Source organism: Nyctibius grandis, unplaced genomic scaffold (genome assembly GCF_013368605.1).
Source record: "Nyctibius grandis isolate bNycGra1 unplaced genomic scaffold, bNycGra1.pri scaffold_59_arrow_ctg1, whole genome shotgun sequence".
Classification (NCBI taxonomy): domain Eukaryota; kingdom Metazoa; phylum Chordata; class Aves; order Nyctibiiformes; family Nyctibiidae; genus Nyctibius; species Nyctibius grandis.
Genome location: NW_027167600.1, coordinates 356,240 through 379,635, shown reverse-complemented (window position 1 = coordinate 379,635; position 23,396 = coordinate 356,240). Strand labels below are relative to the sequence as shown.

General features: G+C 54.1%; 1 protein-coding gene across 1 annotated transcript in view; it reads left to right on the top strand.

The window, feature by feature from the left end:
- The window catches only part of LOC137677433 (IgGFc-binding protein-like), a 72,622-nt gene that overhangs the window by 36,841 nt on the left and 12,385 nt on the right, over window positions 1-23,396 (top strand). Inside the window, exons 5-18 of the mRNA XM_068424737.1 lie at window positions 2,834-2,887; window positions 5,171-6,382; window positions 6,475-6,809; window positions 7,499-8,069; window positions 9,087-9,688; window positions 10,480-11,047; window positions 11,967-12,550; window positions 13,033-13,600; window positions 14,275-14,474; window positions 14,786-14,927; window positions 15,475-15,806; window positions 16,664-17,237; window positions 18,330-18,928; window positions 21,716-22,280. Coding sequence (XP_068280838.1) covers window positions 2,836-2,887; window positions 5,171-6,382; window positions 6,475-6,809; window positions 7,499-8,069; window positions 9,087-9,688; window positions 10,480-11,047; window positions 11,967-12,550; window positions 13,033-13,600; window positions 14,275-14,474; window positions 14,786-14,927; window positions 15,475-15,806; window positions 16,664-17,237; window positions 18,330-18,928; window positions 21,716-22,280 — 6,904 coding nt within the window. The 5' untranslated portion in view covers window positions 2,834-2,835. The remainder of the gene's footprint in view (window positions 1-2,833; window positions 2,888-5,170; window positions 6,383-6,474; window positions 6,810-7,498; window positions 8,070-9,086; window positions 9,689-10,479; window positions 11,048-11,966; window positions 12,551-13,032; window positions 13,601-14,274; window positions 14,475-14,785; window positions 14,928-15,474; window positions 15,807-16,663; window positions 17,238-18,329; window positions 18,929-21,715; window positions 22,281-23,396) is intronic.

Genomic DNA, 23,396 nt, shown 5'->3' with positions numbered 1-23,396 from the left:
CGATGGTGGGGGCACCAGCAGCTCTGAGAACATCCAGGTGGTGGGAAGGTTGTCCCTGCTGTTTGACCCAAATTTGGGTGATCTGGAGGGGGTTTCGTCCTTGGGGGGGTGCTCTGGGGAAGGTTACCAAGATGGCAAGAGGAGGAAGTGTCATGGAGGTGGCATCAGGAAGGGGTTTGGAGATGGTTGGCTTGGCCGAGGTGGCATCAGGAAGGGGTTTGGAGATGGTTGGCTTGGCCGAGGTGGCATCAGGAAGGGGTTTGGAGATGGTTGGCTTGGCCGAGGTGGCATCAGGAAGGGGTTTGGAGATGGTTGGCTTGGCCGAGGTGGCATCAGGAAGGGGTTTGGAGATGGTTGGCTTGGCCGAGGTGGCATCAGGAAGGGGTTTGGAGATGGTTGGCTTGGCCGAGGTGGCATCAGGAAGGGGTTTGGCCGAGGTGGCATCAGGAAGGGGTTTGGAGATGGTTGGCTTGGCCGAGGTGGCATCAGGAAGGGGTTTGGATGAGGTGGCATCAGGAAGGGGTTTGGAGATGGTTGGCTTGGCCAAGTTGGCATCAGGAAGGGGTTTGGAGATGGTTGGCTTGACCGAGGTGGCATCAGGAAGGGGTTTGGACGAGGTGGCATCAGGAAGGGGTTTGGAGATGTTTGGCTTGGCCGAGGTGGCATCAGGAAGGGTTTTGGAGATGGTTGGCTTGGCCGAGGTGGCATCAGGGAGGGGTTTGGACGAGGTGGCATCAGGAAGGGGTTTGGAGATGGTTGGCTTGGCCGAGGTGGCATCAGGAAGGGGTTTGGAGATGGTTGGCTTGGCCGAGGTGGCATCAGGAAGGGGTTTGGCCGAGGTGGCATCAGGAAGGGGTTTGGAGATGGTTGGCTTGGCCGAGGTGGCATCAGGAAGGGGTTTGGAGATGGTTGGCTTGGCCGAGGTGGCATCAGGAAGGGGTTTGGCCGAGGTGGCATCAGGAAGGGGTTTGGAGATGGTTGGCTTGGCCGAGGTGGCATCAGGAAGGGGTTTGGAGATGGTTGGCTTGGCCGAGGTGGCATCAGGAAGGGGTTTGGCCGAGGTGGCATCAGGAAGGGGTTTGGAGATGGTTGGCTTGGCCGAGGTGGCATCAGGAAGGGGTTTGGATGAGGTGGCATCAGGAAGGGGTTTGGAGATGGTTGGCTTGGCCAAGGTGGCATCAGGAAGGGGTTTGGAGATGGTTGGCTTGACCGAGGTGGCATCAGGAAGGGGTTTGGCCGAGGTGGCATCAGGAAGGGGTTTGGAGATGATTGACTTGGCCGAGGTGGCATCAGGAAGGGTTTTGGAGATGGTTGGCTTGGCCGAGGTGGCATCAGGGAGGGGTTTGGACGAGGTGGCATCAGGAAGGGATTTGGAGATGGTTGGCTTGGCCGAGGTGGCATCAGGAAGGGGTTTGGAGATGGTTGGCTTGGCCGAGGTGGCATCAGGAAGGGGTTTGGACGAGGTGGCATCAGGAAGGGGTTTGGAGATGGTTGGCTTGGCCGAGGTGGCATCAGGAAGGGTTTTGGAGATGGTTGGCTTGGCCGAGGTGGCATCAGGAAGGGGTTTGGATGAGGTGGCATCAGGAAGGGATTTGGAGATGGTTGGCTTGGCCGAGGTGGCATCAGGAAGGGGTTTGGAGATGGTTGGCTTGGCCGAGGTGGCATCAGGAAGGGGTTTGGAGATGGTTGGCTTGGCCGAGGTGGCATCAGGAAGGGGTTTGGACGAGGTGGCATCAGGAAGGGGTTTGGAGATGGTTGGCTTGGCCGAGGTGGCATCAGGAAGGGGTTTGGAGATGGTTGGCTTGGCCGAGGTGGCATCAGGAAGGGGTTTGGACGAGGTGGCATCAGGAAGGGGTTTGGAGATGGTTGGCTTGGCCGAGGTGGCATCAGGAAGGGGTTTGGCCGAGGTGGCATCAGGAAGGGGTTTGGATGAGGTGGCATCAGGAAGGGGTTTGGAGATGGTTGGCTTGGCCGAGGTGGCATCAGGAAGGGGTTTGGAGATGGTTGGCTTGGCCGAGGTGGCATCAGGAAGGGGTTTGGAGATGGTTGGCTTGGCCGAGGTGGCACCAGGAAGGGGTTTGGATGAGGTGGCATCAGGAAGGGGTTTGGAGATCATTGGCTTGGATGAGGTGGCATCAGGAAGGGGTTTGGCCGAGGTGGCATCAGGAAGGGGTTTGGAGATGGTTGGCTTGGCCGAGGTGGCATCAGGAAGGGGTTTGGAGGTGGTTGGCTTGGCCGAGGTGGCATCAGGAAGGGGTTTGGAGATGGTTGGCTTGGCCGAGGTGGCATCAGGAAGGGGTTTGGCCGAGGTGGCATCAGGAAGGGGTTTGGATGAGGTGGCATCAGGAAGGGGTTTGGAGATGGTTGGCTTGGCCGAGGTGGCATCAGGAAGGGGTTTGGAGATGGTTGGCTTGGCCGAGGTGGCATCAGGGAGGGGTTTGGATGAGCTGGCATCAGGAAGGGGTTTGGAGATGGTTGGCTTGGACAAGGTGGCATCAAGGAGGGGTTTGGATGAGGTGGCATCAGGAAGGGGTTTGGAGATGGTTGGCTTGGGCGAGGTGGCATCAGGAAGGGGTTTGGAGATGGTTGGCTTGGCCGAGGTGGCATCAGGAAGGGGTTTGGAGATGGTTGGCTTGGCCGAGGTGGCATCACGAAGGGGTTTGGAGATGGTTGCATGAGGTTTCCATGGGGTAGAAGAAGGTTTTTGGGCCAATTTTGGGCCACGAGGAGATGCTGGAGCCCCCTGAGTCCCCTTCTGGGCTTCTCCTCACCCCCACATGACATTTTTCCCCCAAAAATGTCCATTTTCATATTTTTTACCTTTTTTTTCCAGCGATGGCGCCGGGCAGGACGTGGGGGCTCCCGGCGTGGCTGAGTCTCTTCTGCGGTGAGTGACATCCCCTTTCCCCCAAAAAATCTTTAATTTCCCACATTTTTGGGTCATTTTATGGCATTTTACTACATAAAAAAATCATTTTTTCCCTATTTTTTGTGGTTTTTTTTCAGAAAAATTTCCCTTTTTCCCTCATTTTCCCTCAGCAAAAAGTGGTTTTTTCACCCAAAATCTCTTATTTCCTGATATTTTTTTCACCAAAAAGTCCTTATATTTTAATTTTTTCCATCAAAAAGCTCTTATCACCTTTGATTTTTTTGGGAAAAAATAAAGAAAAACTCATTTTTTAAAGAAAAAAAAATATTTCCTATTTATTTAGATTTTTTTTTGAGGTTAAAAAATATAATTATTACCTGTTTGGGGTGATTTTTTCCAGGAAAAAGAAAGAAAAACCCTTTTTTCCTCATTTTTTAAAGAAAAAAATAATATTTTCTATTTGTTTAGGTTTTTTTCGAGGTTAAAAAAATAATTATTACCTGTTTGGGGTGATTTTTTCCCAGGAAAAAGAAAAAAAAACCCCTTTTTTCCTCATTTTTTAAAGAAAAAAAATATTTCCTATTTCTTTAGATTTTTTTTGAGGTTAAAAAAATATAATTATTACCTGTTTGGGGTGTTTTTTCCCCCAAAAAATAGCCCTTATACACAGGGAGCTTCTTTTAGGGGGGGAAAAAGTCCTTATTGGGTTTTTTTAAATTTCTTCCAGAAAAAACCCTTGTTACCTGTATTTTTTAAGAAGAAATATTTATTTTTTTTATTTATTTAGGAAACAATCGCAAACCTGGGGGTGTTTTTTCTTTAAAAAATAAATAAAATTATTTTTTTAAACCCCTTATTACATTTTTTAACTATTTTTTTAAAGAAAACCCCTCACTGCCGAGGAGTTTTTAGCCAAAAACCCTTAAAACCTGTTTTATTTTCGCCTAAAATTAATCAATTAATTTAAAATTAATCATTTTTTTTCCCCCAAAATCCCATATTCCCCATTTTTTTCCCCCCAGCAAACGACTCTTATTTTTCTTTCCCTCAAAAAACAACAACAAAAAAAATCCCTTAATTTTTTTAGACTTTTTACAGCAAATTTCAGCAAAAAAATAAGATTTATTTCCATTTTTCTCAGGATTTTCTACTACAATTTCTATAAATACTACAAAATCCCATTTAAAAAAACCCAAAATCTACATTTTTTATTGCAATTTCTACAGAAAAAAAATTTTATTCCCCATTTTTCTTCTTCAAGACTTTCTACAAGAAACTTTTATTCCCTAAATTTCAAATTTTTACAAATTTTTATTGCGATTTCTGCAATAAAACCCCAAAAACCCCAAAATCTACATTTTTTATTGCAATTTTTACAGCAAAAAAGCTTTTTTCCCCCATTTTTCTTCTTTGAGACTTTCTACAAGAAACTTTTATTCCCAAAATTTTGAATTTTCAGCAATTTTTATTGCGATTTCTGCTATAAAACCCCCCAAAACCCCCAAAATCTACATTTTTTATTGCAATTTCTACATCAAAAAAGCTTTTTTTCCCCATTTTTCTCCTTCAAGACTTTCTACAAGAAACTTTTATTCCCAAAATTTCGAATTTTCAGCAAATTTTATTGCGATTTCTGCTATAAAACCACCCAAAACCCCAAAATCCACATTTTTTATTGCAATTTTTACAGCATAAAACCTTTTTTCCCCCATTTTTCTTCTTCGAGACTTTCTACAAGAAACTTTTATTCCCAAAATTTCGAATTTTTAGCAATTTTTATTGCAATTTCTGCAATAAAACCACCCAAAACCCCAAAATCCACATTTTTTATTGCAATTTTTACAGCATAAAACCTTTTTTCCCCCATTTTTCTTCTTCGAGACTTTCTACAAGAAACTTTTATTCCCAAAATTTCGAATTTTCAGCCATTTTTATTGCGATTTCTGCTATAAAACCCCCCAAAACCCCAAAATCTACATTTTTTATTGCAATTTTTACAGAAAAAAAGCTTTTTTTCCCCATTTTTCTCCTTCAAGACTTTCTACAAGAAACTTTTATTCCCAAAATTTCGAATTTTCAGCCATTTTTATTGCAATTTCTGCGATAAAACCACCCAAAACCCTAAAATCTACATTTTTTATTGCAATTTTTACACCAAAAAAGCTTTTTTTCCCCATTTTTCTTCTTTGAGACTTTCTACAAGAAACTTTTATTCCCAAAATTTCAAATTTTTACAAATTTTTATTGAAATTTCTACGATAAAACCCCCCCAAAAATCCCCTTTTTCTCTACTTTTTCCAGCTCTTTCCACCGCAACCTTCCGCGGCAAGGAGTTCTTCACCGTCTTCCTGCAGAACGACGCCGAAGGCTCCCAGGGCGACCTCCTCCTCCTCTTCACGGCCTACTCCAACTCCACCAAGGTGGTGGTGACGGTGCGTGGTGGCAGCTTCACCAACACCGTCACCCTCGGGAGGGACGAGACGGTTTCTCTGCGCGTCCCCGGTGCCATGGAGCTCGCGGGCACGTGGCTTTCGGATAAAGCCATCTTGATCGAGGCCAACAAGGAGGTCTCCGTGGTGGCCTTCAGCTCCAAAAGCTACACCGTAGGTGGCACCACCGTTTTGCCCGTGGAGAAGTTGGGCAACGAGTACTACGTGGTGACGCCAGAAGACGCCAGGGAAGAAGGTTTGAAGGAGTTCGTTGTGGTGGCTGGGAAGACGTCGGCCACCGTTGCCATCAAGGTCAAGGGCAAGTTTCGTTACAAGGAGAGGACCTACTCCCCCGGTTCCACCCTCCGCATCCTCTTGAGCCCCTACCACAGCTTCCAACTCCAAAGTAGCGACGACTTGTCCGGCACCAAGATCACGTCGGACAACCCCGTGGCGGTCTTCAGCGGACACACCTGCGTGAAGATCCACACGGGCTGCGACTACGTGGTGGAGCAGCTCCTGCCCGTGGCCGAGTGGGGGAGAACTTACGTCGTGCCCCCCAACCCCTCGCAGAGCAACAGCGACTTCGCCTACGTCGTGGCGGCCCAGAAGACGGCCATCACCTACAACAGGGGTGATGTGGCCACCACCGAGGACATGGCGGCCGGCGAGGTCCGCAAGTTTGAGGTCAACCAACGTTCTCCTCTTTACGTGAGCGCTCCGGCCGCCATCCAAGTGGTTTACTTCTTCACCGGGGCCTACAAGCAAGACCCGCTTCTACTCAACATCCCACCCATCTCCACCTACTGCACGTCCTACCGCGTCATCAGCGTGGACGGCTACCAGAACCACGTGGTCCTCGTAGCCCGTAGCGCCGACGCCAGCGCCACCACCCTCAACCAGAAGACAGACAGGACCATATCGTGGCAAGCGATTCCCGGCACGGACTTCTCCTGGGCCATGGTCACCATGAGGAAGCCGGCGGAGATCCAGAGCGCCGAGCACCAGCGGACACCCTTCGGGCTCCTGGTCATTGGCTTCCAGAGTTACGCCGGTTACGGCTTCACCGGCCTTTGCGCCACGCGTAAGTAGGGCCCACGCGTGGTTGCACCTTGCCAACGGCCAGGTCTTCTCCATGGTTGCCCATCCATGGTTGTTTTGTCCCTTTCTCTGCAGCTTCTGCTCCGCCTTCCTGCGAAGACCTGGGCTGCCAGGAGAGGTGCGAGGTGGTGGATGGACAACCAACGTGCATCCAAGGAATCATCTCGACCTGCTGGGCCACCGGCGAACCCCACTACAAAACCTTTGATGGGAAGACCTTCGACTTCATGGGCACGTGCACCTACACCTTGACCAAGACCTGCGATCTGGACCCCACCCTGCCCGTCTTCAGTGTGGAGGCCAAAAACGAGCACAGGGGCAACCCGAAAGTCTCCTACGTGGGCTCCGTGACCGTCCGCGTCTACGACGTTACCGTCGTGGTGGTCAGGGCCGAGGACGGGATTGTGAGGGTAGGCGAGAAAAATGATCATCAAATCCAAACCAATATCTTTGATGATGACCTTATGGGTCTTCTCCAACCTTTCTTCTCAGGAAGGGTCATTAGATGTTGGAAGGGGCTCAGGGAGGTGGTGGAGTCACCATCTCTGGAGGGATTCAAAACCTGTGGAGATGTGGTGCTGAGGGACATGGGGTAGTGGTGGCCTTGGCAGTGTTGGGTTATGGTTGGACTTACAGAATCACTGAGGTTGGAAGAGCCCTCTGGGCTCATCGAGTCCAACCATGGCCCTGACACCACCATGGCAACATGACTTGATGGTCTTCAAGGTTCTTCCCAACCAAAAGCTCCTTTCCAAGCATTTCTTCTGAGCAAGGGTCATTAGACATTGGAAGGGGCTGCCCAGGGAGGTGGTGGAGTCACCATCTCTGGAGGGGTTGAAGACAAGACTGGCCATGGCACTTAGTGCCCTGGTCTAGTTGCCATGGTGGTGTCAGGGCCATGGTTGGACTTGATGATCCCAAAGGGCTCTTCCAACCTGGTTGAGTCTGTGATTCTAGATGATTCTATGATTCCATGAGTCCATGACGCTGCTGCACCATCATCTCTTGCGAGAAGACACCTCAAAGCTCCACAAACTCCATTTTTTACCCCATTTTGATGTTATTTGATGGTTCTTCACGCTTTTGTTGCCTCCTCCAGGTGAACAACCACCGCTCCCGCCTCCCCATATCCCTCGCTGACGGGAAGCTCCGCCTGCAGCAGAAGGGCAGGTCCGTGCTGGTCCAAACGGACTTCAAGCTGGAGGTCCTCTACAACTGGGATGACCACGTGGTGGTGAAGCTCCCCGGCACGTTCTCCGGCAAAGTGTGCGGGATGTGCGGCAACAACAACGGCGACCCCCGCGATGACTCCCTCATGCCCGATGGCAACCTGGCGCAGGACGCCGTGGAGCTGGGCCAGGCCTGGAAGGTGGCCAGCGAGAGCCACCGCTGCTTGGACACCTGCAGCGGGGCCTGCGGACGTTGTCCATGGGACAAAGCGGCCAAGTACAAGGTGGAGACGTCGTGCGGGTTGCTCACCCAACGCCTGGGGCCCTTCGAGAGGTGCCACGCCACCATCGACCCCGACGTCTACCTGAAGAACTGTGTCTACGACCTGTGCCTGAACGATGGGCTCCACCTCATGCTGTGCCAGGCCCTCAAAGCCTACGCAGATGACTGCCAGGAGGAGGGAGTCACCGTTGCTGACTGGAGGACGCTGGCACGTTGTCGTGAGTAGCTCCTCGTTGACAGAAAATCCTCAGCCTTGGTCTTGGTCTCCCAAAAACCCATGCAGAAGGTCCAGGGAGTCCATGGAGACTCCCAAAAACCCATGCAGAAGGTCCAGGGAGTCCATGGAGACTCCCAAAACCCATGCAGAAGGTCCAGGGAGTCCATGGAGACTCCCCAAAACCCATGCAGAAGGTCCAGGGAGTCCATGGAGACTCCCAAAACCCATGCAGAAGGTCCAGGGAGTCCATGGAGACTCCCCAAAACCCATGCAGAAGGTCCAGGGAGTCCATGGAGACTCCTCAAAACCCATGCAGAAGGTCCAGGGAATCCATGGAGACTCCCAACAACCATGGTGCCCCATCCCCACCACAACCATGGTGCCCCATCCCCACCACAACCATGGTGCCCCATCCCCATCACAACCATGGTGCCCCATCCTCACCACAACCATGGTGTCCCATCCCCATCCCAACCATAGTGCCCCATCCCCATCACGACCATGGTGCCCCATCCCCATCCCAACCATGGTGCCCCATCCTCACGACAACCATGGTGCCCCATCCCCACCACAACCATGGTGCCCCATCCCCATCACGACCATGGTGCCCCATCCCCATCCCAACCATGGTGCCCCATCCCCATCACAACCATGGTGCCCCATCCCCATCCCAACCATGGTGCCCCATCCCCATCACAACCATGGTGTCCCATCCCCATCCCAACCATAGTGCCCCATCCCCATCACGACCATGGTGCCCCATCCCCATCCCAACCATGGTGCCCCATCCCCACCACAACCATGGTGCCCCATCCCCATCACGACCATGGTGCCCCATCACCACCACAACCATGGTGTCCCATCCCCATCACAACCATGGTGCCCCATCACAACTGTAGTGTCCCATCCCCATCACAACCATGGTGCCCCATCCCCACCACGACCATGGTGCCCCATCCCCACCACGACCATGGTGCCCCATCACCACCATGACCATGGTGTCCCCTCCTTCCAACAGCTCTCACCTGCCCGGAGAACAGCAACTACACCACGTGCGGCCCCGCCTGTCCCACCACCTGCAACGACGCTGCGGTGCCCACCAACTGCGACGCCTCCACCTGCGTGGAGACCTGCCAGTGCCACCAGGGCTTCGTGTTGGACGCCAACAAGTGCATCCCTCAGGCCGAGTGCGGCTGCGTCTTCGAGGGCCTCCTCCATGGCCTCCACGAGGAGTTTTGGGGGGACACCACCTGCACCCAACGTTGCGTCTGCGATGGGGAGTCCCGGAGGGCCGTGTGCCGCCGGGCCACCTGCCGCGACGGAGAAGAATGCCGGGTGGAGGAGGGCATCCAGGGTTGCTACCCCAAGAGCTACGGGACCTGCGCGGCGGCTGGTGCCACCTACTACGAGACCTTTGATGGTGGGAAGTTCACCTTCCAGGGCACGTGCATGTACCAGTTGGTTGGGTTGTGCAAGGAGAGCCAAGGTTTGGTGGACTTCCAGGTGCTGGTGCAGAACGGCCGCCACAACGATGAGCTTCTGGCCTCCATCGCTCGCGTGATGGTCAAAGTCTACGAGAAAACCATTGGGATCAGCCAGGAGCACCCCGGCAAAATCATGGTGGGTTCACCAAAGGTTTCTTTATCTAATCGCCATGTTCTTCACCTTCTGCTCCTCACCCCAACCTCCTTGACCCATGTCTTCTCCTCCACCCTCTCTCCTCTATTTTTTAATGTGTTGAGTATTCTTCTCCAACCATGCCACCGAGATCCAGAGCTACCTGGTCTCTTTGCCCCACGTTAATCAAGATGAGATTTAATTGCCTAAATATGAGGTTCTCCACCTGAAGATGGAGGTTGGTGGGTGGTAGAAGCCGTGGAGCTTCAAGCACCTCAAAGCTGGTGGGCATCTGGATGGGTGAGAGAAGCCGTGGAGCTTCAAGCACCTCAAAGCTGGTGGGCATCTGTGTGGGTGATGGAAGCTGTGGAGCTTCAAGCACCTCAAAGCTGGTGGGCATCTGGATGGGTGATGGAAGCCGTGGAGCTTCAAGCACCTCAAAGCTGGTGGGCATCTGGATGGGTGATAGAAGCTGTGGAGCTTCAAGCACCTCAAAGCTGGTGGGCATCTGGATGGGTGAGAGAAGCCGTGGAGCTTCAAGCACCTCAAAGCTGGTGGGCATCTGGATATGGGTGATGGAAGCCGTGGAGCTTCAAGCACCTCAAAGCTGGTGGGCATCTGGATGGGTGTGAGAAGCCGTGGAGCTTCAAGCACCTCAAAGCTGGTGGGCATCTGGATTTGGGGCAGATGATTAGATCTGAGGAGTCTTCTTCTACGTCAGTTGGGTTCTTTGGCTGGTGACTTTTACTGTTGGGCACCAAATTTTATGTCTTTTCTTCTTGATTTGTCCCCAGATTGATGACCAGTTGGTCAACCTACCATACCAGCACGGAGACGGGAAGATCTCCATCTACAGAGGTGGACAGGACGCGGTGATAGAGACAGACTTTGGCCTCACCATCACCTACGACTGGCAAGGCCAAGTCACCGTGTCGGCGCCCAGCACTTACGCCAACACCCTGTGTGGCCTCTGTGGCAACTACAACGGCGACGTGGGCGACGAGATGATGATGAAGAACGGCCAAGTGACGTCAAACCCAGACACCTTCGGGCTCAGCTGGAAGGTGACCGACATCCCTGGCTGCGTGGAGCTGTCGCAGGTGGAATGTCCTGCCATGATGGCGGCTCTACAGCACCACAAGGTCTTCAAGGCGGGTTGTGGGGTCATCCTACAAGCGAATGGACCTTTTGGAGGTTGCCATGACCACGTAGACGCCGAGAGATACTTCCAGAACTGCGTGCGGGATTTTTGCCTCTTCTCGGACCAGGAGGACGCCATGTGCCTGGTCATCGCCCGCTACACCGCTGCCTGCCAGGCCGCTGGTGTCACCGTTGGGACGTGGAGGACGGACGATTTCTGCAGTAAGTTGGACAAATTGGTGGGTTTTTGCTCATGAGAGGTCACAACTGTCCAAGGGACCCTGAATCCTGGACCACACCCACGTTGGGACAACTTTGAGGTGGGAATCATCTCGCTTAGTGGTGGTTTATCCCACCCAAAGTCTAGGTAGGTCCCATCATCTGTTTACCCAAAGTCTAGGTAGGTCCCATCATCTCTGTTTACCCAAAGGCGGTACTTTGTGGTCCACCTCTTTCTGGGTGCAAACATGGTGGTGACAACGTCTATGGGCTCATGTTGACTTGGCCATGAAGGACACAGTCATGGTAGGTCCACGTGTGGTTGTCCACCTCTTTTAGGGTGCAAACATGGTGGTGACAACGTCTATGGGCTCATGTTGACTTGGCCATGAAGGACACAGTCATGGTAGGTCCACGTGTGGTTGTCCACCTCTTTTAGGGTGCAAACATGGTGGTGACAATGTCTATGGGCTCATGTTGACTTGGCCATGAAGGACACAGTCATGGTAGGTCCACGTGTGGTTGTCCACCTCTTTTAGGGTGCAAACATGGTGGTGACAAAGTCTACGTAGGTCCCATCATCTCTGTTTACCCGAAGTCTAGGTAGGTCCCATCATCCACCTGCCCTGGAAGTTGATTGGAGACCCAACGTTGGAGCTTGAGGGGGGAACATCCTTGTTTCTCTGGAGAATGATGGGGGAAACCAGGTGGTTCAGGGGGTGGAAACCTCAGAAGGGTTGAGATGTCCCTTGTGGACACCTCTTCCTTCATCATCTTCACAGTGAGGAAGAGATGACTCAGCCATGGAGTAATTGGCTAAAAAAATTAGTGAATTAGGTTCATCTGGTGAACCTCATCAGCAGACACAACCTAATTACGTGTCATTTCCCTGCTCCTAACGAACCTTCTCGTCTGGTGGTAGGTCTTTCGTGTCCTCCAAACAGCCACTACGAGATCTGCTCCCAGGGCTGCAGCCAGACCTGTGGCGCCATCTACACCCCGATGAAGTGCTCGGAGAGGTGCCGGGAGGGCTGCGCGTGCAACGAAGGCTTCGTCCTCAGCGGCCACAAGTGCGTCCCCCTGTCCAAGTGCCAATGCTTCCATGAGGGCTTCTACTACAAGGTGGACGAGACCTTCTTCCCCACCAAGCAGGAGAAATGTCAGTGCCAGGTTGGTGGCACTGTGAGCTGCCAAAAGTCTTGCCCTGGAGGCGGCGAAGGAGAAGTCATCGATGGCGTCTTCCAATGTCCACCTGCCACGCTCAAGGCCTGCGTGGCCACCGGTGACCGCAACTACGTCTCCTTTGATGGGATGGCTTTCAACATCTCGGGCGCTTGCTCTTACACCCTCACGAAGACCTGCGCCGGTGACAATGTCCAACCATTTGTGGTGAAAATCGAGAAGGTCGCCCGGCAGAAGAAGAAGGTCTCCGGCATCCGAGCGTTGTCCGTTGAAGTCTACGGGTTGACGTTGACCTTGACGCGAGGCAAGAGGGGAGCTGTCACGGTAAGGTGGCACTTTGTGGTCCACTTCTTTCTGGGGGCAAACATGGTGGTGACAAAGTCTATGGGCTCATGTTGACTTGGCCATGAAGGACACAGTCGTGGTAGGTCCACGTGTGGTTGTCCACCTCTTTTAGGGCGCAAACATGGTGGTGTCCAAGTCTATGGGCTCATGTTGACTTGGCCATGAAGGACACAGTCGTGGTAGGTCCACGTGTGGTTGTCCACCTCTTTTAGGGTGCAAACATGGTGGCATCCAAGTCTACAGCCTCATGTTGACTCTGGTGTGAAGCACGAGCTGTGTGGTCACAGGGAGGCCATGTTTTGTGGTCCACATCTTTTCGGTTGCCAACATGGGAGCCCCAAAATTGTTTCTCCTTGATGGAGGGGAGACCTCAGCCTTATCTCCAAGACAAAGCCATGCTCAAGCCTTCTCCTTGGAGCATCCTTGAGGCTCACTGGAGGATTTCTCTCTCCCTGTCCCAGGTGGACTCCATATCCCACCACCTCCCGGCCATCCTGAGCAAGGGACGAGTCCAGGTACACCAACACGGGATGGGCGTCCTGCTCCAAACTGACTTCGGCCTCGTCATACGCTATGACCTCCTCCACCACGTGGCGGTCACGGTCCCGCAGAGCTACCAGGGCCACCTTTGTGGCCTCTGTGGCAACTACAATGGGCAACGCAACGATGATTTCCTCCTCCCCAATGGCCAACGGGCGCCCAACGCGTTGGCCTTTGGCTCTGCCTGGAAGACGCCTGATGTGTCTTGCAGTGATGACTGCCCCAAGGACGACTGTCCCGTCTGCACGGAGAAGAAGAAGGAGGTCCTCCAAAAACCCAACTACTGCGGCCTCCTCACGGCCCCAAAGGGCCCCTTTGCCTCCTGCCACCCCCTCATCAACCCAACCCTGTATCTCCAAGCCTGCCTCCATGACCTTTGCCTGGCTGGAGGGGACACCCGTGTCCTCTGCCAGAGCCTCCAGAGCTACGCCACCGCTTGCCAAGACGCCGGCGTCGCCATTGAGGCTTGGAGAACACCATCCTTCTGCCGTAAGTGGAGGTTGTGGGTGGGAAATGTCCTCCCTGGACGAGAAGTCGCATCTTGTTGGGGTTAATTGAAAAGTAGGCGGGGCTTTGTAATTAATTTCTAAGAGGTGTTGGGGCCGGGTGTCTGTGATGACCACCCTCGATGCAAATGGTGCTGTTGGGTTGGGGTGGAGAGGATGATGATGGGTGGTGGCCCAGGGTTGGGGGGGATGATGATGACACCGAAATAGTTGCACCTGGGACAAGCCAACGCAAGGGGGTGGGGGATAAATAAGGCAACGCAAGCGCCAACCAGGTGTGGTTTCATCCATGTTTGGGCAAGAGAAGCCAACGAAGGGCCACCCAGGTGGATTTTTGTTGGCCTTTTGGGCAAGTAGGAAGAGCCAAGAGAAGCACCCAATTTTTGCTGGTATTGGGTGAAAACGGAGAAGGCCAACACGGGTGCCAACGGGGTGAAGTCTCGTTGACCTTGGGGGCAAACGGGAAGAGCCAACGCCGAGAAAACCACCTTGTTGGTCTTTGTGTTGGCTTCTCCCACTTGTCCCCAAGACCAAGCACCAACGGGTTGTGTTTCCATCACCATTTGGGCTCTACCACCTCCCTGGGGTACAACCCTGGGCTGGCACCGCTCTTCCACCCAACGTTCAATCTTGGGATGATCATCCTTGTCCTTCCAGCTCTCAAGTGCCCCACCAAGAGCAACTACTCGCTCTGCACCAACCTCTGCGTCAACAGTTGCACGGGGCTTGTAGATGCCTCCATATGTCCCAAAACCTGCGTCGAAGGCTGCCAGTGTGATGAAGGGTTTGTCTTTGACGGGTACGGCTGCGTTCCTGAGGATGGATGTGGATGCTTCGTGGACGGGAGATACTACAAGGTAATAATTTCCGGAGTTTGGGGACGTTTGGGTGGGTTTAGGTAAAAATTTACCTCCTGTGACGGTGGTGAGACCCTGGCCCAGGTTGCCCAGAGAAGCTATGGCTGCCCCCTCCCTGGCAGTGTTCAAGGCCAGGTTGGATGGGGCTTGGAGCAACCTGGTCTGGTGGAAGGTGTCCCTGCCCACGGGTTGGATCTGGATGATCTTCAAGGTCCCTTCCAACCCAAACCATTCCATGATGATTCTATGGTATTTTTTTCCCCCTTCTCCACGTTTTTATGCTCTTCTCATGGCCACCTCTCGCCCCGCAGCCCCACGAGTCGGTCTTGAAGGACAAGTGCCAGCAGCGTTGCACGTGTGTCCCCGGCAAGGGCTTGACTTGCAACGGCCACAGCTGCACCGACGACGAAAGCTGTGAAATCCGCGACGGGGTCTTGGGTTGCGTCAACCAAAGTGAGGAAAAATTGGGGTTGGTTGGGTGGAAAAGACAAAAAAAAAGGGATGTTGCAGCCAGAGGAGATCCTGGGGCTGGTCTAGATGTTTGGTCTGGCTGAGGTGGACTCCCTCTGGCAAGGGGAGATGGAGGCCACAGAGCCCATCTCCAACCCCAAGAGGGTCAGGGATGCGGTGGGAGGGTTTTGGAGGAGCAAAGCGCCTCAGAAAAGCCACCTCTTGGCTTTGCATCCACCCAGATGTCCTGTTTGAACCATGGTGGCACCTTCTTGAAGGACAGGTGTCATCTTGGGTGATGATGGACCCAATCTTGTTGCTTTTCCAAGCAATGGTGGCTGAAAAGGGGACATTTGGGGTTGGCGATGGATTGTTGCGCTCTGATTTACATCTCAGAGCTTCCAATCTCCTGCCAAAGCCCAAGGGGGAGCAGAGGACACTTGGTGGGACCTCAACACTGGTGAGGACGCTTGGTTTGCATGGTGACGTGGGACGTGCCCCTCACCAGGACATCTCCCATGGTTTCTCCCATGGTTTCTTCTCCTTCCAGACCCTTGCAAAGCCCTTCGGTGCCGGCCCAAGGAGAGGTGCAAGTTGAAGGATGGTCAAACCAAGTGTGTCCCATCCCTGGTTGCTACCTGCTGGGCTTGGGGTGACCCCCACTACCACACCTTCGACGGGCTCGATTTCGACTTCCAAGGCACCTGCACCTACACCATGGCCGAATCCTGCGGGAATGACACCAGCTTGGTGCCCTTCAAGGTGGAGGCCAAGAACGACATCCGTGGTGGGGTGAAATCCGTCTCTTACGTGAGTTTGGTCAACATCAAGGTCTATGGCCACCATGTCTCCATCCACCGGAGGGAAGTGGGCAAAGTCAGGGTGAGTTGGCCTAAAATGGAGGGAAAATTGACCTTTCCCCACCTCTTTTTTTTCATCTGTATCTTCCTCACCTCCTTCTTCATCCATCTTCTCCATCATGGTCAACATCTCTTCCTGCTCTGTCAGGGCCACCATTATTTTTGGGTAAATCAATCAAAGTGGAATGTGGATTAATGATAAATGTTGGGTTATGCCACAACATCTTGCGTGAGGCCACCTGAGGTTGGTTTCTGCTCCTTGGGGTAGCCAAAACCCACCAGAAGCAGCTGCAGGAGGTCTCCAAGAAACCTCAAAGCGTGTGGGACATCCCACCCCAGAAGGTTTATGGTGAAGGTCAAGAAAGATAAGGAGCTACTGGAGAGAGTCCAGTGGAGGGGTATGGAGATGCTCAGAGGGCTGGAACACCTCTGCTATGGAGACAGGCTGAGAGAGTTGGGGCTGGTCAGCCTGGAGAAGGCTCCATGGAGACCTTCTAGCACCTTCCAGCGCCTGAAGGGGCTACAGGAAAGCAGGAGAAGGACTTTTGACAAGGGCGTGGAGTGATGGGATGAAGGGAGATGGTTTTAAACCCAAAAAGAGGAGATTTAGATATAATTTAGGAAGAAATTCTTTGCTGTGAGGGTGGTGAGAGCCTGGCCCAGGTTGCCCAGAGAAGCTGTGGTTGTCCCCTCCCTGGCAGGGTTCAAGGCCAGGTTGGATGGGGCTTGGAGCAAACCTGGTCTGGTGGAAGGTGTCCCTGCCCATGGGTTGGAACTGGATGATCTTCAAGGTCCCTCCCAACCCAAACCGGTCTGTGGTTGTATGATCTATGATTTCATGGTGCCCCACGCTCACATCTGCTGCTCCTCAACCCGCAGGTGAACGGGGTGGTGACGCTCCTCCCGGTGACCCTGGACGACGGCAAGGTCCAGGTCTTCCAGAGCGGGCTCAGCGCCGTCTTGGAGACGGATTTTGGCCTCCGGGTGACTTACGACTGGATCTGGCGTCTTCTCATCGACCTCCCCAGCAGCTACTACAAACATACCTGCGGCCTCTGCGGCAACTTCAACCTCAAGGCCGAGGATGACGTCCCCCAGAGCGGCGCCGACCTCGCCGCCGTGGTGGCCTGGGCCGAAGGCTGGAAGGTCCCCGAAGACGACGACCCGTTTTGCTGGGATTATTGTGAAGGCACCTGCCCGGTGTGCGAGGAGGAGAAGAAGGAGCTGTACGGGGGCAACCAGTACTGCGGCCTCATCAAGAAGACCTTCCAAGGGCCCTTCAAGGCTTGCCATGACGTCGTCAAGCCCCAAGATTTCTACCGCAACTGCCTCTACGACGTGTGCATGAGCAACGGGGCGAAGCAGATCCTCTGCCAGGTGCTGGAAGCTTACGCGGCCACCTGCAAGAAGCGCGGGGCCGTGGTGCACGACTGGAGGACGCCGTCGGGTTGCCGTAAGCAAGGGGTTTCCTCCTCGGTGGATGTGGTGGGTGGTTTTTTGGAGAAGAAGGGGAATGTCTAAGCGTGGGGTGATGCACGCGGTGGTGTTTGCACGGGGGACGTCCAGTGCCAGAGCGTTGCGTGGGGATGTTCAGCCCTGGGATGGTCATAGAACCATAGAACCTCATGGGTTGGAAGGGACCTCTGGAGGTCATCGAGTCCAACCGCCCTACCAGAGCAGGACCAATCCAGGGCAGGTCACACAGGAACGCATCCAGATGGGACCTGGAAGCCTCCAGAGAAGGAGACACCACAACCTCTCTGGGGAGCCTGTTCCAGGGCTCTGGAACCCTCACAGTGAAGTTCTTCCTCACGTTGAATTCTTGTTGAACTTCATTAGGTTCCTCCTGGGCAGTGTGCCCAGGTGGCCAAGAAGGCCAATGGCATCCTGGCCTCTATGAGGACTAGTGTGGCCAGCCGGTCTGGGGAAGTGATGGTCCCTCTGTACTCGGCACTGGTGAGGCCGCACCTTGAATCCTGTGTCCAGTTCTGGGCCCCGCACTTCAAGAGAGATGTTGAGGTGTTGGAGCGAGTCCAGAGGAGGGTGACCAAGGTGGGGAAGGGTCTGGAGGGTCTGACCTACGAGGAACGGCTGAGGGAGCTGGGGGTGTTTAGCCTGGAGAAGAGGAGGCTCAGAGGTGACCTTAGTGCAGTCTACAGCTACCTGAAGGGAGGTTGTAGGGTCAAGGTTGGCCAGGGGAGGTTCAGGTTGGCCATCAGGAAGCATTTCTTCTCAGCAAGGGTCATTAGCCATTGGAAGGGGCTGCCCAGGGAGGTGGTGGAGTCACCATCTCTGGAGGGGTTCAAGACAAGACTGGACGTGGCACTTAGTGCCCTGGTCTAGTTGCCATGGTGGTGTCAGGGCCATGGTTGGACTCGATGGTCCCAGAGGTCCCAGCTCTCCAGTCTGTCCAAATCACGTCGCGGTGCAAAGTGCAACATGGTGGAAGATCCACCCCTGGGAGGTCGCACGTGAAGACCATGAGAACTTTGCGACACCCACATGCACCCTCCCTCTCTAACTGACCCATCTCCTCCCCCCTCAGCGCTCTCCTGCCCCAAAAACAGCCACTACGAAGCCTGTGGTGACGCCTGCCCGGCCACGTGCACCGACCGGGACGCTCCCACCACGTGCACCCAACCCTGCGTGGAGACCTGCGCCTGCAACGAGGGCTTCGTCCTCAGCGGTGGCCAGTGCGTGGCCGTGGGCAGCTGCGGCTGCACCCGCGACGGTCGCTACTACCGCCCCGGTGAGGAGTTCTGGGCCGACGAGACCTGCAGGTCTTGGTGCAGGTGTGACGCGGAGTTGGGCATGGTGGTGTGCCAAGGAGCCGGTTGCAAGTTGGGCGAGACGTGCGCCGTGGTGAAGGGCGTGCGGCGGTGCGTGGCCAAGAGCCGCTCCGTCTGCGTGGCCACCGGTGACCCCCACTACACCACCTTCGACGGGCGCCGCTACGACTTCATGGGCACTTGCGTCTACCAGTTGGCTGCCCTCTGCTCTGAAGATCCCACCCTCGTCCCCTTCGCCGTCACCGTGGAGAACAACAACCGGGGCAGCCGCGTGGTCTCCTACACCAAGGAGGTCACCTTGAAGGTCTACAACATGACCCTCAGCCTCAGCCAGGCGCACCCCCAGAAGCTCAAGGTAGGGGAGAATGAGGTGACAGTTGAGCTGCAAGGTCATTGGGTGGGCTGTGAGGTCCTTGTATGGTGTTTAGGTGGGTTGCAAGGTCATTGTATGACGTTGGGTTGGGTTGCAAGGTCATTGTATGACGTTGGGTTGGGTTGCAAGGCTGATGCATGGTGTCCTCCTGGGTTGCAAGGTCACTGCAAGGCATCTGGGTGGGTTGCAAGGTCCTTGTATGGTGTTTAGGTGGGTTGCAAACTCATTGCATGACATTGGGTTGGGTTGCAAGGTTGTTGCATGGTGTCCTGCTGAGTTGCAAGGTCCTTGTAGGGTGTTTAGGTGGGTTGCAAGGTCCTTGTATGGTGTTTAGGTGGGTTGCAAGGTCCTTGTACGGTGTTTAGGTGGGTTGCAAGGTCCTTGTATGGTGTTCAGGTGGGTTGCAAGGTCCTTGTAGGGTGTTTAGGTGGGTTGCAAGGTCCTTGTATGGTGTTCAGGTGGGTTGCAAGGTCCTTGCATGATGTTGGGTTGGGTTGTGAGGTCATTGCATGGTGTCCTGCTGGGTTGTAAACTCATTGCAAGGCATCTGGGTGGGCTGCAAGGTCCTTGTATGGTCTTTAGGTGGGCTACAAGGTCATTGCATGACATCACGTTGGGTTGCAAGGTCCTTGTATGGTGTTTGGGTGGGTTGCAAGGTCCTTGTACGGTGTTTGGGTGGGTTGCAAGGTCCTTGTACGGTGTTTCGGTCGGTTGCAAGGTCCTTGTATGGTGTTCAGGTGGGTTGCAAGGTCCTTGCATGGTGTTTAGGTTGGTTGCAAGGTCCTTGTCCGGTGTTTAGGTGGGTTGCAAGGTCCTTGTAGGGTGTTTAGGTGGGTTGCAAGGTCCTTGTATGGTGTTTAGGTGGGTTGCAAGGTCCTTGTAGGGTGTTTAGGTGGGTTGCAAGGTCCTTGTACGGTGCTTAGGTGGGATACAAGGTCCTTGTATGGTGTTTAGGTGGGTTGCAAGGTCCTTGTCCGGTGTTTAGGTGGGTTGCAAGGTCGTTGTATGACGTTGGGTTGGGTTGCAAGGTCCTTGTATGGTGCTTAGGTGGGTTGCAAGGTCCTTGTAGGGTGTTTAGGTGGGTTGCAAGGTCCTTGTATGGTGTTTAGGTGGGTTGCAAGGTCCTTGTAGGGTGCTTAGGTGGGTTGCAAGGTCCTTGTACGGTGTTTAGGTGGGTTGCAAGGTCCTTGTAGGGTGTTTAGGTGGGTTGCAAGGTCCTTGTAGGGTGTTCAGGTGGGTTGCAAGGTCCTTGTATGGTGTTTAGGTGGGTTGCAAGGTCCTTGTACGGTGTTTAGGTGGGTTGCAAGGTCCTTGCATGATGTTGGGTTGGGTTGTGAGGTCATTGCATGGTGTCCTGCTGGGTTGTAAACTCATTGCAAGGCATCTGGGTGGGCTGCAAGGTCCTCGTATGGTCTTTAGGTGGGCTACAAGGTCATTGCATGACATCACGTTGGGTTGCAAGGTCCTTGTATGGTGTTTAGGTGGGTTGCAAGGTCCTTGTACGCTGTTTCGGTGGGTTGCAAGGTCCTTGTATGGTGTTTAGGTGGGTTGCAAGGTCCTTGTAGGGTGTTTAGGTGGGTTGCAAGGTCCTTGTATGATGTTTAGGTGGGTTGCAAGGTCCTTGTATGGTGTTTAGGTGGGTTGCAAGGTCCTTGTCCGGTGTTTAGGTGGGTTGCAAGGTCCTTGTCCGGTGTTTAAGTGGGTTGCAAGGTCCTTGTAGGGTGTTCAGGTGGGTTGCAAGGTCCTTGTAGGGTGTTCAGGTGGGTTGCAAGGTCCTTGTCCGGTGTTTAGGTGGGTTGCAATGTCCTTGTAGGGTGTTTAGGTGGGTTGCAAGGTCCTTGTAGGGTGTTTAGGTGGGTTGCAAGGTCCTTGTAGGGTGTTTAGGTGGATTGCAAGGTCCTTGTATGGTGTTTAGGTGGGTTGCAAGGTCCTTGTATGGTGTTTAAGTGGGTTGCAAGGTCCTTGTACGGTGTTTAAGTGGGTTGCAAGGTCCTTGTCCGGTGTATAAGTGGGTTGCAAGGTCCTTGTATGGTGTTTAGTTGGGTTGCAAGGTCCTTGTACGGTGTTTAGGTGGGTTGCAAGGTCCTTGTCCGGTGTTTAAGTGGGTTGCAAGGTCCTTGTATGGTGTTCAGGTGGGTTGCAAGGTCCTTGTATGGTGTTTCAGTGGGTTACAAGGTCCTTGTATGGTGTTTGGGTGGGTTGCAAGGTCCTTGTAGGGTGTTTAGGTGGGTTGCAAGGTCCTTGTAGGGTGTTTAGGTGGGTTGCAAGGTCCTTGTACGGTGTTTAGGTGGGTTGCAAGGTCCTTGCATGATGTTGGGTTGGGTTGTGAGGTCATTGCATGGTGTCCTGCTGGGTTGTAAACTCATTGCAAGGCATCTGGGTGGGCTGCAAGGTCCTCGTATGGTCTTTAGGTGGGCTACAAGGTCATTGCATGACATCACGTTGGGTTGCAAGGTCCTTGTATGGTGTTTGGGTGGGTTGCAAGGTCCTTGTACGCTGTTTCGGTGGGTTGCAAGGTCCTTGTATGGTGTTTAGGTGGGTTGCAAGGTCCTTGTACAGTGTTCGTGTGGGTTGCAAGGTCCTTGTATGGTGTTTAGGTGGGTTGCAAGGTCATTGTATGACGTTGGGTTGGGTTGCAAGGTCCTTGCTTGGCACCTGGTGGAGTTCAAGGCCGTATTGCAGACGGTTGAGTTGCAACCTTGTTGCGTGGCGCCTTGGTGGTCTTCAAAGCCGTTGCGTGGCCTCACACGCCCCGCCATGTCCTTCCAGGTCAACGGGATCTTGGTGGACCTGCCCTTCAGCCACGGCGACAAGCTCCAGGCCTACCTCCGAGGCGTCCACGGCTTCATCAAGACCGACTTCGAGGTCATCGTCACCTTCGACTGGTACAGCTACGCCAGGGTCATCCTCCCCAACACCTACTCGCGGGCCGTCTGCGGCCTCTGCGGCAACGCCGACGGCGACCCCCGGGACGACTTCGCGTTGCCCGACGGCCAACAGGCCACCAACGAGATCCAGTTTGCCGACTCCTGGAAGGTGGCCGACGTCCCCGGGTGCTGGGCGGGTTGTACCGAGGATTGTAAAGTTTGCACCGAGGCGGAGAAACGCGCGTACCGGGGGGACAAACACTGCGGGCTCCTCGTGAAGAAGAGGGGACCTTTCGCCGCCTGCCACGGCGCCATCGACCCCACCCCTTACTTCGACGATTGTCTCTTCGACACGTGCCTCTACAAGGGCCACCAGGAGGTGGCCTGTCGCTCCATCAGCGCCTACGTCACCGCGTGCCAGAGCCAGGGCGTCCGCGTCGGGCGGTGGCGCACGGCCGCCTTCTGCAGTACGTGGGGCTGGGGGGGATCTCCTGGGGGTTGCGTGGACAGAGGTGGTTGGTTGCGTGGACAGAGGTGGTTGGTTGCATGGACAGAGGTGGTTGGTTGCACGCAAGGAGGTGGTTGGTTGCACACAGAGGTGGTTGGTTGCACGCAGAGGTGGTTGGTTGCCCACACAGAGATGGTTGGTTGGTTGCCCACACAGAGATGGTTGGTTGCACACACAGAGGTGGTTGGTTGCCCACACAGAGGTGGTTGGTTGCATGCACAGAGGTGGTTGGTTGCATGCACAGAGGTGGGTGGTTGCCCACACAGAGGTGGTTGGTTGCACGCAAGGAGGTGGTTGGTTGCCCACACAGAGGTGGTTGGTTGCACACACAGAGGTGGGTGGTTGCCCACACAGAGGTGGGTGGTTGCCCACAGAGGTGGTTGGTTGCACGCAAGGAGGTGGTTGGTTGCACGCACAGAGGTGGTTGGTGGTGGTCCTAGTGGACAGCAGGATGACCATGAGCCAGCAGTGTGCCCAGGTGGCCAAGAAGGCCAATGGCATCCTGGCTTGTGTCAGAAATAATGTGGCCAGTAGGATGAGGGAAGTGATGGTCCCTCTGGACTCGGCACTGGTGAGGCCACACCTTGAATCCTGGGTGCAGTTTTGGGCCCCTCATGACAAGAAGGACCTTGAGGTGTTGGAGCAAGTCCAGAGGAGGGCGACCAAGCTGGTGAAGGGTCTGGAGGGTCTGACCTCCGAGGAGCGGCTGAGGGAGCTGGGGGTGTTTAGCCTGGAGAAGAGGAGGCTCCGAGGTGACCTTAGTGCAGTCTACAACTACCTGAAGGAAGGTGGTGGTGAGGTGGAGTTGGTCTCTTCTCCTGGGTGACAAGTGATGGGATGAGAGGAAACAGGCTCAAGCTTGGCCAGGGGAGGGTCAGGTTGGCCATGAGGAAGCATTTCTTCTCAGCAAGGGTCATTAGCCATTGGAAGGGGCTGCCTGGGAGAAGAGGCCAACTCCCACCTCACCACAACCTCCCTTCACGTAGTTGTAGAGAGTGAGAAGGTCTCTCCTCAGCCTCCTCTTCTCCAGGCTAAACACCCCCAGCTCCCTCAGCCGTTCCTCGTAGGTCAGACC